The 12,278-nt window shown below is 43.5% G+C and overlaps 1 protein-coding gene across 1 annotated transcript; it reads right to left on the bottom strand.

Moving 5' to 3' along the window:
* Positions 1–3,839: 3,839 nt before the first annotated feature.
* slc35b3 (solute carrier family 35 member B3) lies at positions 3,840–11,219 on the bottom strand. The gene is made up of 10 exons (XM_076721602.1): positions 10,986–11,219; positions 9,668–9,904; positions 9,203–9,324; positions 8,921–9,075; positions 7,485–7,592; positions 7,246–7,343; positions 7,039–7,131; positions 6,634–6,745; positions 6,016–6,085; positions 3,840–4,863 (listed from the first exon to the last, which is right to left on the bottom strand). Exons 2-10 carry the CDS (start codon positions 9,881–9,883, stop codon positions 4,713–4,715), a joined length of 1,125 nt encoding a protein of 374 aa, XP_076577717.1. The 5' UTR covers positions 9,884–9,904; positions 10,986–11,219; the 3' UTR covers positions 3,840–4,712.
* Between the last annotated feature and the right edge of the window lie 1,059 nt (positions 11,220–12,278).

The raw sequence follows: 12,278 nt of genomic DNA, 5'->3' as shown, positions 1-12,278 counted from the left end.
TCCGCCACCGTTCTGCACCAGTTTTAATCACAGCGCAGTGAATTTTAAACAGCAGTGTAGAGAAGGGCCGCTGTCCAAGCCTCCAGAATTTTTATTTCATTTTTTTTTTTCCCCTCCCACCTCTCCGCTCTAATCCACTTCAATTATGTTTCCTCCCATTTCTCCTGATCACTTTACAGCTCAGCAGCACCTGTGCTAATTGTAGTGGTGATGATCGCTGATATGTTTTGCATTCTTAAAGGAGTTTGAGAGGGGGACGACAGATAAACATCTAGCCCCAGGGCTTTTGGAAAGCGTGGCTCAGCCTAGCAGATGGCCATCATATTATATGAGGAGAGCTTCTCGCTGAGGCAGGGGTACGGGTGGGTGGGGTGTAATGAGTCTGAGGTAGGAGGAGGAGGAAGAGGTGGGGAGGGGGCTGATGTGGAGAGGGAAGGGAGGAAGGAGGAGAGGAGGGAGGGGGTGAAGGACAGGAAGAAAAGATGGGATAAAAAGAATTAATCCATGTGTATGGAAGATGGACAGAGAAAGACGGAGGATGGAGGCATTCTGATTGTACCTGTGACAACATCTGCGATAGTTCTTTTACTGTTGGACATTTTGTGAAATATGCGTATTCACTTTCTTTCTGAGAATTAGACGACAACATTGATACCACTCTCCTGTTTTTACAGTCAATATGAAGCCACAGCTAGGAGTCGATTAGCTTAGCTTAGACTGAAAACAAGGGGAAACAGCTTGCAACCCAGAGAGTAAAGAAGTATAAGAAAATATCTGGCAAAAGTTTGATTTCTTTAAAAGATGATACAATGAAAAAAAAACCACAAGAAGTGAATCTGAAGTTATTCAAAGACTGATAACGGCAGTATCTCTGTTTGTTTGTGTCTCCTACTTAGCCAAGGACAGCAGGGATTGTGTGTGTGTGTGAGTGAGAGAGAGCAGGTGTGTGTGTACATGCCTCTGAGAGTGGCTGCGTATCCCTCACCTCGCCACCTCGCTGCCCCCACTGAACCGATTGCACCCATAATGAATGGGCTGCCAGCCCTCCCTGCTGTGGCTATCCGAGGTCGGACCACATATTATATAGCAACCTATCTGAAGTGGACCGCATATTATATAGCAGCCTATTTGCTGGGATGATGAGCTCTGGACACCTCCCATTATTTATTAGGAAGGGCTGCAGCCATGTGAGAGCAGAGGTTGGGTGGCCTAGGTGACCAGGTGTGTGTGTGTGTGTGTGTGTGTGATGAGGAGTAGGACTGTGAGGAGGCAGAAGAAAGGGAGAAAGAGAGAGAAAAAGGTAAAAGTAAAGACAGAAGAGTAGTGAAGGCCTGTCTCCACACATTCACATTTCATCATTCCATCTCCAGAATGAAGACATGACACCTAAAGTCACTTGCTATTCTCAAAAAAAAGAGAAATGTTTGTCTCAAACAATAACAGAACAGCTGACTTCACTGGATGGCAAATTCCTGTGTGGCTTTGAAAAATGGTCCAAATCCTCAGCGTTCTAACAGGGGTCAGCCTGCTTTGTTAGGTGTGTTCTCCTGGTGCTAAAAGACAAATGATGTACTTTGCCTTAGGTCAACTGGGCTTTCCCATCCCATAATGACCTTTCAGGGAGCTGGAAGAGAGCAGCCATTCCCATAGCGATGAAGCAGTGCTGTATGCTGCACATCACAGGTGTATATAATGGCAAACTAACGTTTTAACACTGCAACATGACCTCTCAACCTCTAATGGACTGTTTCACTGTTCATCAGTCATAAAAAACAGTAGTTTAGCGAGGCGCCGTACGCCGTAAAAAAGGCCTCTTGAAGGAAATCTTGTTCCCAGTTCATGCTTGTGTGAAACCTGAATCTGCAGCCAAACAAGAATACATCCAAAGTCGTTTCCTGTTTGCAACAGAGTTTCGTGCTCCCAGTATGTTCAGCAGTTGCCACTTTGCTTTTTGGAAGAAAAACTTAACAGTTATCAGTGTGTGTGTGTGTGTGTGTGTGTGTGTGTGTGTGTGTGTGTGTGTGTGTGTGTGTATAGTGCTGTACTGCCAAAGGTTCCCTGGAGGAGAGAGGATCTCTGTCAGTTTGTCATCAGACACAAGCTGCCAAATTTTATGAAATACCAAATTACTAATTGGCCCAGCGTTAGGTTTCCCGCCTGGAAGTGAGACTGTAATATCTGGGCCTCTATTAGGATCACAGAGAGAGACACACTCAGCTGCCGCCTGCTGAGCTGGCAAGTCTCTGTCATTTCACACCATGCTTTAGCAGTGCCACACACACACACACACACACACACACACACACACACACACACACACACACACACACACACACATAATCATCAAGGACAAAAGACTTCTCAAACATTTCCTCTTTACTCTGAGCCTTCTTAAGTATTTCTTTTATTGCCTCTTTTTTGTACACAGCCAACTTAAAAAAAAAAAAAAAGGCAATCAGATTTTCAGTACTGGACATGTGACTTCTCTTGCTACCTGTGTGTCTCCATCGAGAGGTCAGAATGGATGGTCAGCAGACTGAACGTCAACGCTGGACTGCTGCTTCAGGGCACTTTGACAGGGAGGATTCTGGGTTCAAGGCTGAAGGATGGTGTCAGCAATCACTTGCAGCTTATGACTCATTTATCTCAAGACAAGAATTTATTTAGATTTTCTGGATATTTAGGCTCATAATAATCTCTATAAACATATATCTGCACATGAATGCAAAAGCTGGAGGCAAGGGAAAAGACTTTGGTTCGGCTTTTTTGAGTTTACCTGCATTCATATGTAGATCTGTTAATAGAGATTAGCTGAAATGTTGAGTTTGAAAGTGAAGCTGTTCATCAGACTGTAAACAATGACCAGAATAGGATGTGTTGTCCTGGATATCTGTTATCTGGAAATGCACTTGCTACACTGGAAGGCAAGGAGCACTGGCCCCAGAGGCTTAATCACTATCGAATGATAGCGGATGGGTTCTGAGACTGGACCCATAATAAACCAGAGTTAATGTGGATTTTACTGCGGATATGTATGTTTACAACTATAATCAAGACACCAGTCAGAATTGTATTTCTCATCATAAAGGCTCTGCTGCATACTGTATGACAGGACTGGTAAAACACAAATCTCTTGGGCACTGACTATGCACTGGATTACATGTTTCCCACTGACAGCAGATGCACAGTGATACTAAAAGCAGGGATTCAGTGACGGTGGTGAATGCATGAAAGACACAGAAAAAAACACCTACTGTTACTCAGTAATTAAATGTGCTACTGGTAGAAACACGTTTGTCACCGAGGACACAATTTTACCCAATAGAGCAAAAAATAAACCATAGTGTAAATCTCAACATGATATCCTTGAATGGCCTAACAGAGGAACTGAAGTGTTTTAGTGAAGATCCAGGTGCAAGCATCATCACATCATCATTTAGAGCGACTGGAGAGTGGCATTTAAGTGAATGTCCCACACACACACACACACACACACACACACACACACACACACACACACACACACACACACACACACACACAAGCACGGGATGGATCCAAATGAATGGGACAACCTAAGCACAGTGCAGGCTGCTGTTTATTTTCTGTCTAGCAGTGCTATCTTTTTTTTAGGACTCCTAATCAAACATGCCTAAGGCCACTGGATGGATAAAACACACACACACACACATGCACATGCACATATATTGACACACACATACACACACACACACTTTGGCAACATTTCAATTCCTCTCTCAAGCGGTGCAAGGGGAGAGAATAAGGGCTGGCTGATGAGACACACACACACACACACGCACAAAAAACACTGGACTTTAAGAGAAACATCTCAGTTTGTTTTAATGTAAAAAGAGTTGTACCCTTTCACCCAAACACATGGTTAGCAAATAATGGCAGTTGACATTTTTGATTTATTGATTTACACGAGAGCAAACGTCTCCACATTCCCCAAAATGTCCCCACATGGTCACACAGGTCCCACACTTTTCATGAAACAGGGCACAGTCAGATATAAATTACCAATCGATTATGGAAAAAAAAAAGCCACTTTCATCAAGACAATGATTATGTAAAACAAAGTGTTCTGTCTTCCTGGCACATGCGAGGGGCAAATATGCCTTTTTAAATCAACATGTATGTTTTTTCTCGGGTTGGGGGGGGACAAACATTCATTTTCAGACGTGACGCTCTTTTCTTCCATTTCAGTTCTTCCCAAGCACTCAGGGGTTTAAGTGTACAAGTCATTTCCAGTGCAAAACTGTGCGATTTGGTTAGCTAAGGCGCTGGCTTCCCTTTAGAGAGTCTTAAAAGTCCTCAGTGTTGTCCTCCATTCTGGGAGTGTTCCTGTGGAGCTCTGAGGCATCGCTTTAAAAAGAGCCCATTAGCATTGATCCCCTTGTAAAAAATAGTTCCTTCAGTTGGCTGCACGGAGTCATTTCAGTCAGTTCTACAGCGGTGGCGTCCTGGCTGATTGATCGCCCATCAAAGCTTTATCGTGTGTCAGCTGATTTTGAGGCTGACTGGTGGTCAAACTCTGTACACCCCATCCTTGGCTCGCTGTTGGTGGTGATGAGGCTCGCAGCTCGGGGCACATGCTTCAGCATAACCCTTGAACCAGGTGGGCCAACTCTACATCTGAACAGACGTACTGTCTGCCAGCGCAGGACCTCCGCTACAACTATCGGTGCCTTCTACACGTTTTGTGAGAGGAATCGAACCTTCCTTGTTGTCAGCAGCCAGCTCCTGAGGTCCTTGATGGAGGGAAGCTTCATTTTGTCTTTGTTTTTACTGTAAACATTCAAGAAGATGCCGAAGACCACCAGAAGGCCGCCCCAGATGTACCTGAGGAGAGAGACACGCAGAGGTTAAGTATTTTTAAGGGAAGGTGGAAATGAGGTGGACTGTGAAGTGCAAGCAAAGGTAGGTGCTAATTACTGCTAATAACTGGACATGCAGGATGAGCAGGGTTCATAAAGATGGTCACGGACAGGTATGACCAGTTTTTGACCACAAGCAGCACTACGGAGCAATGTTTATCAGAGTGGGACTCTGTTACTGACGTGACAACACACATTCTTGTAAACGGTTTCACTGCAGGTAATGTGCCAAGAAGCACAGCAATGTGCCAGCAAAGGCAGCGAAGTCGAAGACTGCCAGCAAACAAAACACAGATGTTCACGACGCAAATTTCATACTTTTCAAAAATATTGGCTTTGCATTAGTTTCACGAGGGAGGAAATGCATTCAGCACATTTGTTGCATCTCTCCGAGAGTTGTTAGATAGAGGAACGAAACGAGCCGAGTAGCTTAACACATGCAGACGCTTTTATGAGAGGTCACTGAATGGTTTGATGAGTATGGAAAGGATGTGAATCATATACGACGTACGTAAGAACTTCAACACCTGTGGGACATTTTGAATGGATGTGTTACACAGAAAATACCAAATAAGGGGTGATCTTATGGAGAAATCATGCTCCATTCCTGCAGTACAGCAGCAAATACTTGTACAAGCTAGGAGCACTGATACAGCTGTGATGGCTAAGTGGCCCGACACCTCACTGAGACATTTGGCTGGTTTGGGTTGGTTTTCCCTTTTGTTTGCCACCCATCTGTATTTGATGGATAATGCACAGTTTTCCAATAAAGGTAAAGAAGTCAAAGAAGTAGTCCACCAGCGAGAGGGAGAATGAAATTGACCATGAGGATACAAAAAAGTTTTTATGTGGAGTGTGTGTGTGCATGCATGTTCAAAGTCACAATGGAGAACCAGAGCAGGGGAGGCACAGCAGCAAATGAGAGCCTTCTGACAACACAGAGGAGCTGGACCAGGAGAAAGAGCAGAGAACAGTCAGGGTCTGAAAATGGACTGAGGACATGAGAAGCAGGGGGCAGGGGAGCCTCATCAAGTTGTATTAGTCAAAGGAGAGGGCAGCGTGGGCTTCCGTTCAGCTAGAAGAAGACTGAGCCGAGTCAAAAGGTGACGGTACTTACTGAAAAGTAAACGGTTTTGCGAAGAACATGAAGGAAAGTACGATAGTCATGGCCTTTCTCCCAGTGGTCACTGCAAAGACAGGAAACACATTTGTGGTTTTACGTGATTACGAATAAAGAACAAACACATCTGACTTTCTAACATGCTCAAAGAGACATACAGCTGGTAATTGTGTTTTTTCTTTTTTTAATATTCTGAATTCTGACAGTTTTCTATTTAAACTAAAATTACACATCAACTGCAACTCAGATTCTGAAGAGGATTACTGTGTAAAACACAGACAGCAAATCATCAACTTCATTGATGTTTTAAATATCTGCTTATTCTGAGTTTGATGCCAGCAACACGTTTCAAACAAGTTGGGACAGGAGCAATAAAAGACTGGGAAAGTTTGGAACATTCCACAGGTAAACAGGTCGATTGGTAACAGGTGATAGTATCATGACTGGGTATGAAAGGGAAACATCCTGGAAAGACTCAGTGGTTCACAAACAGAGAGATAGTACGACATGGACTCAGGAACACTTTGTAAAACTTTTTTTTTTTTTTTTAAATTGGGGTTGTACTCGTCTATTTTCCCAGCATGAAGACGAAATCTGACAAACTGCTCCTCTTACCCGTCACTGCAACCAGGGCACCAAAGAGCTTGATCAAGGCCAGCACGAAGGAGATTCCGAAATAACCCGTAAGAGAGAAGAAGAATGCATAACCGTACGTCTTCACAGGATGCTTGGAGGGACACAAGATCAGAGACAGGAATTTAAGACATTACTGAAAGATGCTTCCTCTTGATGCTGCAATAACAGCAGGACGTACAGTAAGAAAAAAAATAGAATCAGCTTATGAGCATTTACAGCCTAAATGAATCACACATAAGAACTAATTTATGTGCGTATTTTAAAAATACGATTAAAGTTGAATCTACATACACACAGTCACAAACCTCTGTGATAAAATCAGGCTGTGGGCGACCTCATTAAGTCACAGAAGGATCTTGCCTCATTGTCTTAAGGTATACTGACCTCTGAGCAGAATGCCACTGCTGGTCCCAGCCCGCCCACACAGAGCAGGCCCGTCAGTATGTAGACAAAACCAATGGAGTATGAGTACAGCACCTGTCAACACGAAGCCATGTGACCAGTCAGTCACTTCACACACAGAATAGCAGCAACTCTCACAGCTGTTACCAATAGACTTGTATACTTTTTTCAGTTCGGTAAACAAGCTACCATTTCAGAGTTGGAGCCGTTGTGGAGTTTCATGGCTTTCTCCTGCACGTTTCCAATGGCAGCGTCTGCACACAGCGCCAGGGAGATGAGGAGAACACCTGTTTGCCACACACACACACACACACATATAAACACACAAGAACACTGATGATGAGGATACAGCATGAAGATGTGGTTAAGCTGCTTGTAGCATTAGAGCATTGCTGTGAGTGTGTGTTGATGGATTGAGAAGACGGCACCTGTCACATTGAAGTTGGGGGCCACTTTGCTGTCAGCTAGCGTAAACCAGATGAGTCCCAGACTCATGCAGAGAGCAGCAGACACATCCGCCAGATTATAGCGTTTACCTGGAACACAAAGACACAGAGCTGAATCATTTGAATCTCCTAAATCACGTTTCCACTAACTTCACAAAAGAAAACAAGGAATAAGTTTGAGGTTACACTTGCATGAAATCTAATGTGAAATGTATTCCACTGCTAAGACTTCCAAAACCTTTCGCAAGATCACAAATGCAGAGAAACCAAACTGAGACATTACAAAGGCAGAGGGTACTGCGCCTCCAGCACAGCTTGCACAGAAATCTTCAAAAGATGACCAACCTCTTTTTAAATAAAAGAAGTTGACATTGGACTCAGGTAAAAATGGAACTTAAAGTTCTTACGATGGGTCGTCTTGACAATTCAAAGTTTTTGAGGTTGTGCACAGAACAATGCACAAAAAAAAAAAAAGCTGTGTGAAAACATGAAACTTGGGGAAAAAACAACAGGATGAAGGAGTCTTCCAAAAACAGGCTGACGGATAGATGCCTTGAGGTTGACAAGGGGACGCAGCATCAGGTCGGCCATGGTCGGCTTTGATTCCCCGACTCGCCTTTGAAGGGCCTCACATCAGATGCAACCCCACACCCCTCCCTTCATCCATCCATCCCTCTCTCCAACCTTCCTTCCTCTTTGCATTCTAAGTGAACAGATTCTGTTTTCTACTCGACCCCTTGAGGGACCGTGGCCCTCACATCTACCCATCCTGAGAGAGAGAGAGAGAGGGAGAGACGCAGGAAGGCAAAAAAATACCCAAAATCTTTCTGACGTCGAGAACACAGAACCTTGAGAGGGCCGGTGTGAGGATGAAAGGACAGACAGAACCAAGAGCGGGGAGAAACCGTGAGTACGGCCGACTGGGCTCTGACAACCGAAAACAACAGACTTAGATGAAAAGGAGGTACCGAATGTTGAAAGGTGGTCATCGCTTCAAAGGAAACATGTACGGCCATGTCCTGACTGATGATGCAGTCCAATCGTTTGAAGTTCAACAAGGACAACGTGACATTTATTTTCAGACATTCCTTTATCTTGTGATTAAAAATGCTGATGATTTCGTTTACTTTAGAGTTTTCTTAATCCTGAGACGAAAATGTAATCCTTGTTTTGAGCTGCTCAAGGCCCAATCTTCATCTTTTTGACCATATGTATAAAGTGCAGATCAAAAAATTTCATGGGGATGAAGGCAGAGGATTAAAGAGCTGCGATACTCACAGCTACAGAGCAGCACGTGTTAATCATGTACTATGAAGGATCATAATATTGTAAAGAAAAAGGCAAAAAGTATGTAAGTAATATGTAGCTACACCCATAAGGTCTCTGTATAAATGCATGTAGTATTAGAGCTAGCTTACCTTGTATAAACACTCCTCCAATCATGACTGGAATGAGTTTACAGCACTTGAAGATGACCTGTGTGGGGTAGTTCAAGTAGCCCAGAGAGGTATTGGACAGGCCCATCGTGCCCACTGTTAGAAATGCTATGATCATATAGGTCTTCCCTGGTATCCTGGAGGACAGGGGGACATAAAGCAGTCGAGAAACAGAGAAACACTGAACTGGTGTGTCGCTTCAGAGGACTGAAAGGAATACAGTCTTTAAAAGTGAATTACAGTATCATTAAAAGGTAAGTTTACCTTCTGCGTTTGTCCTGTGTGAGCTGCAGCTCCACCAGTCCAAACATGGAGTAGAAGCCAAACTGGACCAGAGTGAGGTACCAACCAAAAGGCTTGAATCCTTCCACGGAAAATATCAACTCCTGAGTGGAGAGACGAATATAGAATCACAAAGCAGATAATGACAGTCTCCTCTACTGTGAAATACAAATATTTACATGTCATCTGATTTGTCTTACATGCTGTCTGTACCAGCCTGTTTCCCCAATTACACAGACAAGAACGCAGCTGCACCTAACAAAGGAGCTAATAATAGCATGTAAGCGAGCTTGGGAGAGGCTAAATTAGCCAGTAGTTTGTATTTGTACATGCAAATCGACACAAAGAGCTCTCCACAGCCCTCTCCTTTCACTGTGTGTGTGTGTGTGTGTGTTTGTGTGTTTGCTTGAATGCATCTCTCAAATTGGATCTTTCTTCTTGTGCTACCTGAAGGTATCCATAGATGAGGTAAAAGACGAAGACTCCAGCCACGCAGATGAAGAACTGTGTGGGGGTGCTGAAGCTGCTCAGGTTGATCCCCAGGACCCTCAGCTCCTCCACAGACTTTATGTGGGGTGACATCACCTCCGTGGACGACGGGATGGAGATCGAAATGTGCTTCCGTGAACTGTTGTAGCCCACCAGCCCATATTTGGCACTCATTGCGTCTGTGGCTGCTGGGAACTGTGGGAACATAAAGAGAGATTCCGGAAATAATCTTTTTTTCCTGCTCAAGTGGCAAGCTCAGCCTGAAGCTTTGGTAGGAACAGAAAACAGCAAGTTAAAGTGGCATTACAGTGGATCATTCTTGTTGATTGGCATGCATAGAGTTACACCTTATATGCAGTACTGTAACTAACATTAGATAAATCACCTGCTATAATAAAGTGTATATACCTGAAAATAAAAGATGGAATTGACAAATGTATGCCAGAGCTAAGCTTTCATCCTCTGGCAATAAGGTAATAATCATGTGGACAGTGTCAGCAAAAGGAAGACTTGTTCAACTTGTTGCACCATGGGACTCATGCCAAAAATAGATGATGGGATGAGGCCACTTTCTTCACTATTTGAGTGTGCAAATGGCTCTTGGTGTGATGCAAAGACGTAAGCATGGTGAACACCTGCCTGTCAGCCACTGTCACACTGGAAACATCATCAAAAACAGACCCTCTGAGCACCTAGTCTTCAGACAGACACGTACTGCATCATAACAGTTATTACAGCATATGTCAGGTATTCATCAAAATCCTTTGTTAAGGCACTGAAAGCATTCACAGGCTATGCTGCGTTCCATGACAAAATATGTCTGTTGTTCTTGTTCTTTCTACATTTTTTGTGTTACTGATCACCGCCCTTACATAGACTGTAGTTAAACTATTAAACAATGGAATGCCTGTGCTATATAGTCTTGATCTGAACAAAATAAATTAATCCAAGACCCTAAACCGCTAGATCACATTCAACTAAAAATCCACTGAATTGCAGATTGGTAGCAGCTACCTGATGTGAACAATTTGCTAAATGTTATGCTTCGGAAAAGTGTGAAAGCCAGTGACGTTAGCTAGGCTACGTGAAGCAGCCGGTCGCTAATGACTTAAGTAGCGTTAGAAGCTGATTTGATTAGCAGCATAGCTTAAGGATCTCAAGACAAGTGATGGTCCTAATAATGTCATCTTATGAAACGATGAATATAAGCGATTTATTTCATCCTCGACTTTGATTTCTTAGACAAACAAGCAAGCTACAGTAGCAAGCTCGTTACCTTCCACAACACTTCCGGGTTTCTTTACGTTAGCTTATCCTCTTCTTCAGAGGCGATGCCGGTGAAAATCATTTCCCTGGACGCGGCGGCTTCATCTTTCGCACATTCCAAACGTTTTCATGTTGTTTCTTTAAAATGACAAACAGCGAAAACACGTTGAGGAGCGTGTTAGCCTGCTAAAAGCTGCCTGCAGTTGCTGCAGTGGCAGAAGCGGCCAACAACTTCCGCTCCGCTGCGACCTATGAACTGCGCTGCTATTGGTGTACATGGCCACGCGCTGCAGCAGGTGAATCACTTCAGTTCAGTAAGTAGGAAAAGAAGAAGAAGAAGAAGCATAAGTAGGAGGAGAAGAATAAGAATAAGAGGAAAAGATAATAATAGGGGCTCTACTACACACCGCAATTTGATCGTAAATATGTTAAATGAAATTTACCTGCGTCATGAAAAGCGGAAGAGGACGTTCAGAAAATGAGTCCACGCTTTCAGTTTAAGTTAAACGGCGCAGGCTGCAGGTCTTACCTGTGCTGAGGAATCCATCTTGACTTACACGGTGAGTTTGCTACCTCCTGTCACCTGAACGGTGTACGTGTGTTAAACACATGCGAGTTTTGTTTGCTCGGCCAGTTTCGCAACATTGTTCGGCATCTTCAAGCATGTTTTCCACCCTAGTTTATGGACCGTATCCTATATCAGCAGTCAGGTGATATTAAAGGTCAGACTGGCTGTATATAATTATGGTATATAGTGTGTTTTATTCCAGTGCTACAGTAGTCTGCAGATTAAGATTTGACAGTTTGTAGATGTACTGTTATACATTAAATCAACAAAACATATAAAATTTGCTCCCTCTCCACCAGCTACAACATTGAAATACTGCTTACACGTTCATGTATCTTTACCAATGAAATATATGACTGGGAGTGGCCATTCTTTTACACTTTAAGTACATTTTCTGCTAAAACGTCTGCACAGGTACACATTTGAATGCAGGACTTTGACTATGCAATATTTTTTACACTGTGGTATTGCTACATGCGGTTCAGTAAAGAATCTGATCCTTGTGCCTCGTGTGATCACAGCCATGGTAAATAATGATAAATAATGCCCTGTAATAAAGTGTAAGAACAGTTAAATAGAGCACCAAATTGATATCGTGATTATCATGTTCAGGTGTCATCCTGTTGTATTTCATTATACACTGCAGAGCAGCTTCATCGCTGCAACTTCTCCTCCAGCCTCTGCCTCCATGTCGTTCCCCCGATTCTTCCAGAGTCCCCCTTCTTCCTGCTTTTC

The sequence above is a fragment of the Chaetodon auriga genome, chromosome 21, assembly GCF_051107435.1.
Source record: "Chaetodon auriga isolate fChaAug3 chromosome 21, fChaAug3.hap1, whole genome shotgun sequence".
Lineage (NCBI taxonomy): Eukaryota > Metazoa > Chordata > Actinopteri > Chaetodontiformes > Chaetodontidae > Chaetodon > Chaetodon auriga.
Note: the sequence above shows the minus strand (reverse complement) of the source record. Positions and strands in the feature narration are given on the sequence as shown.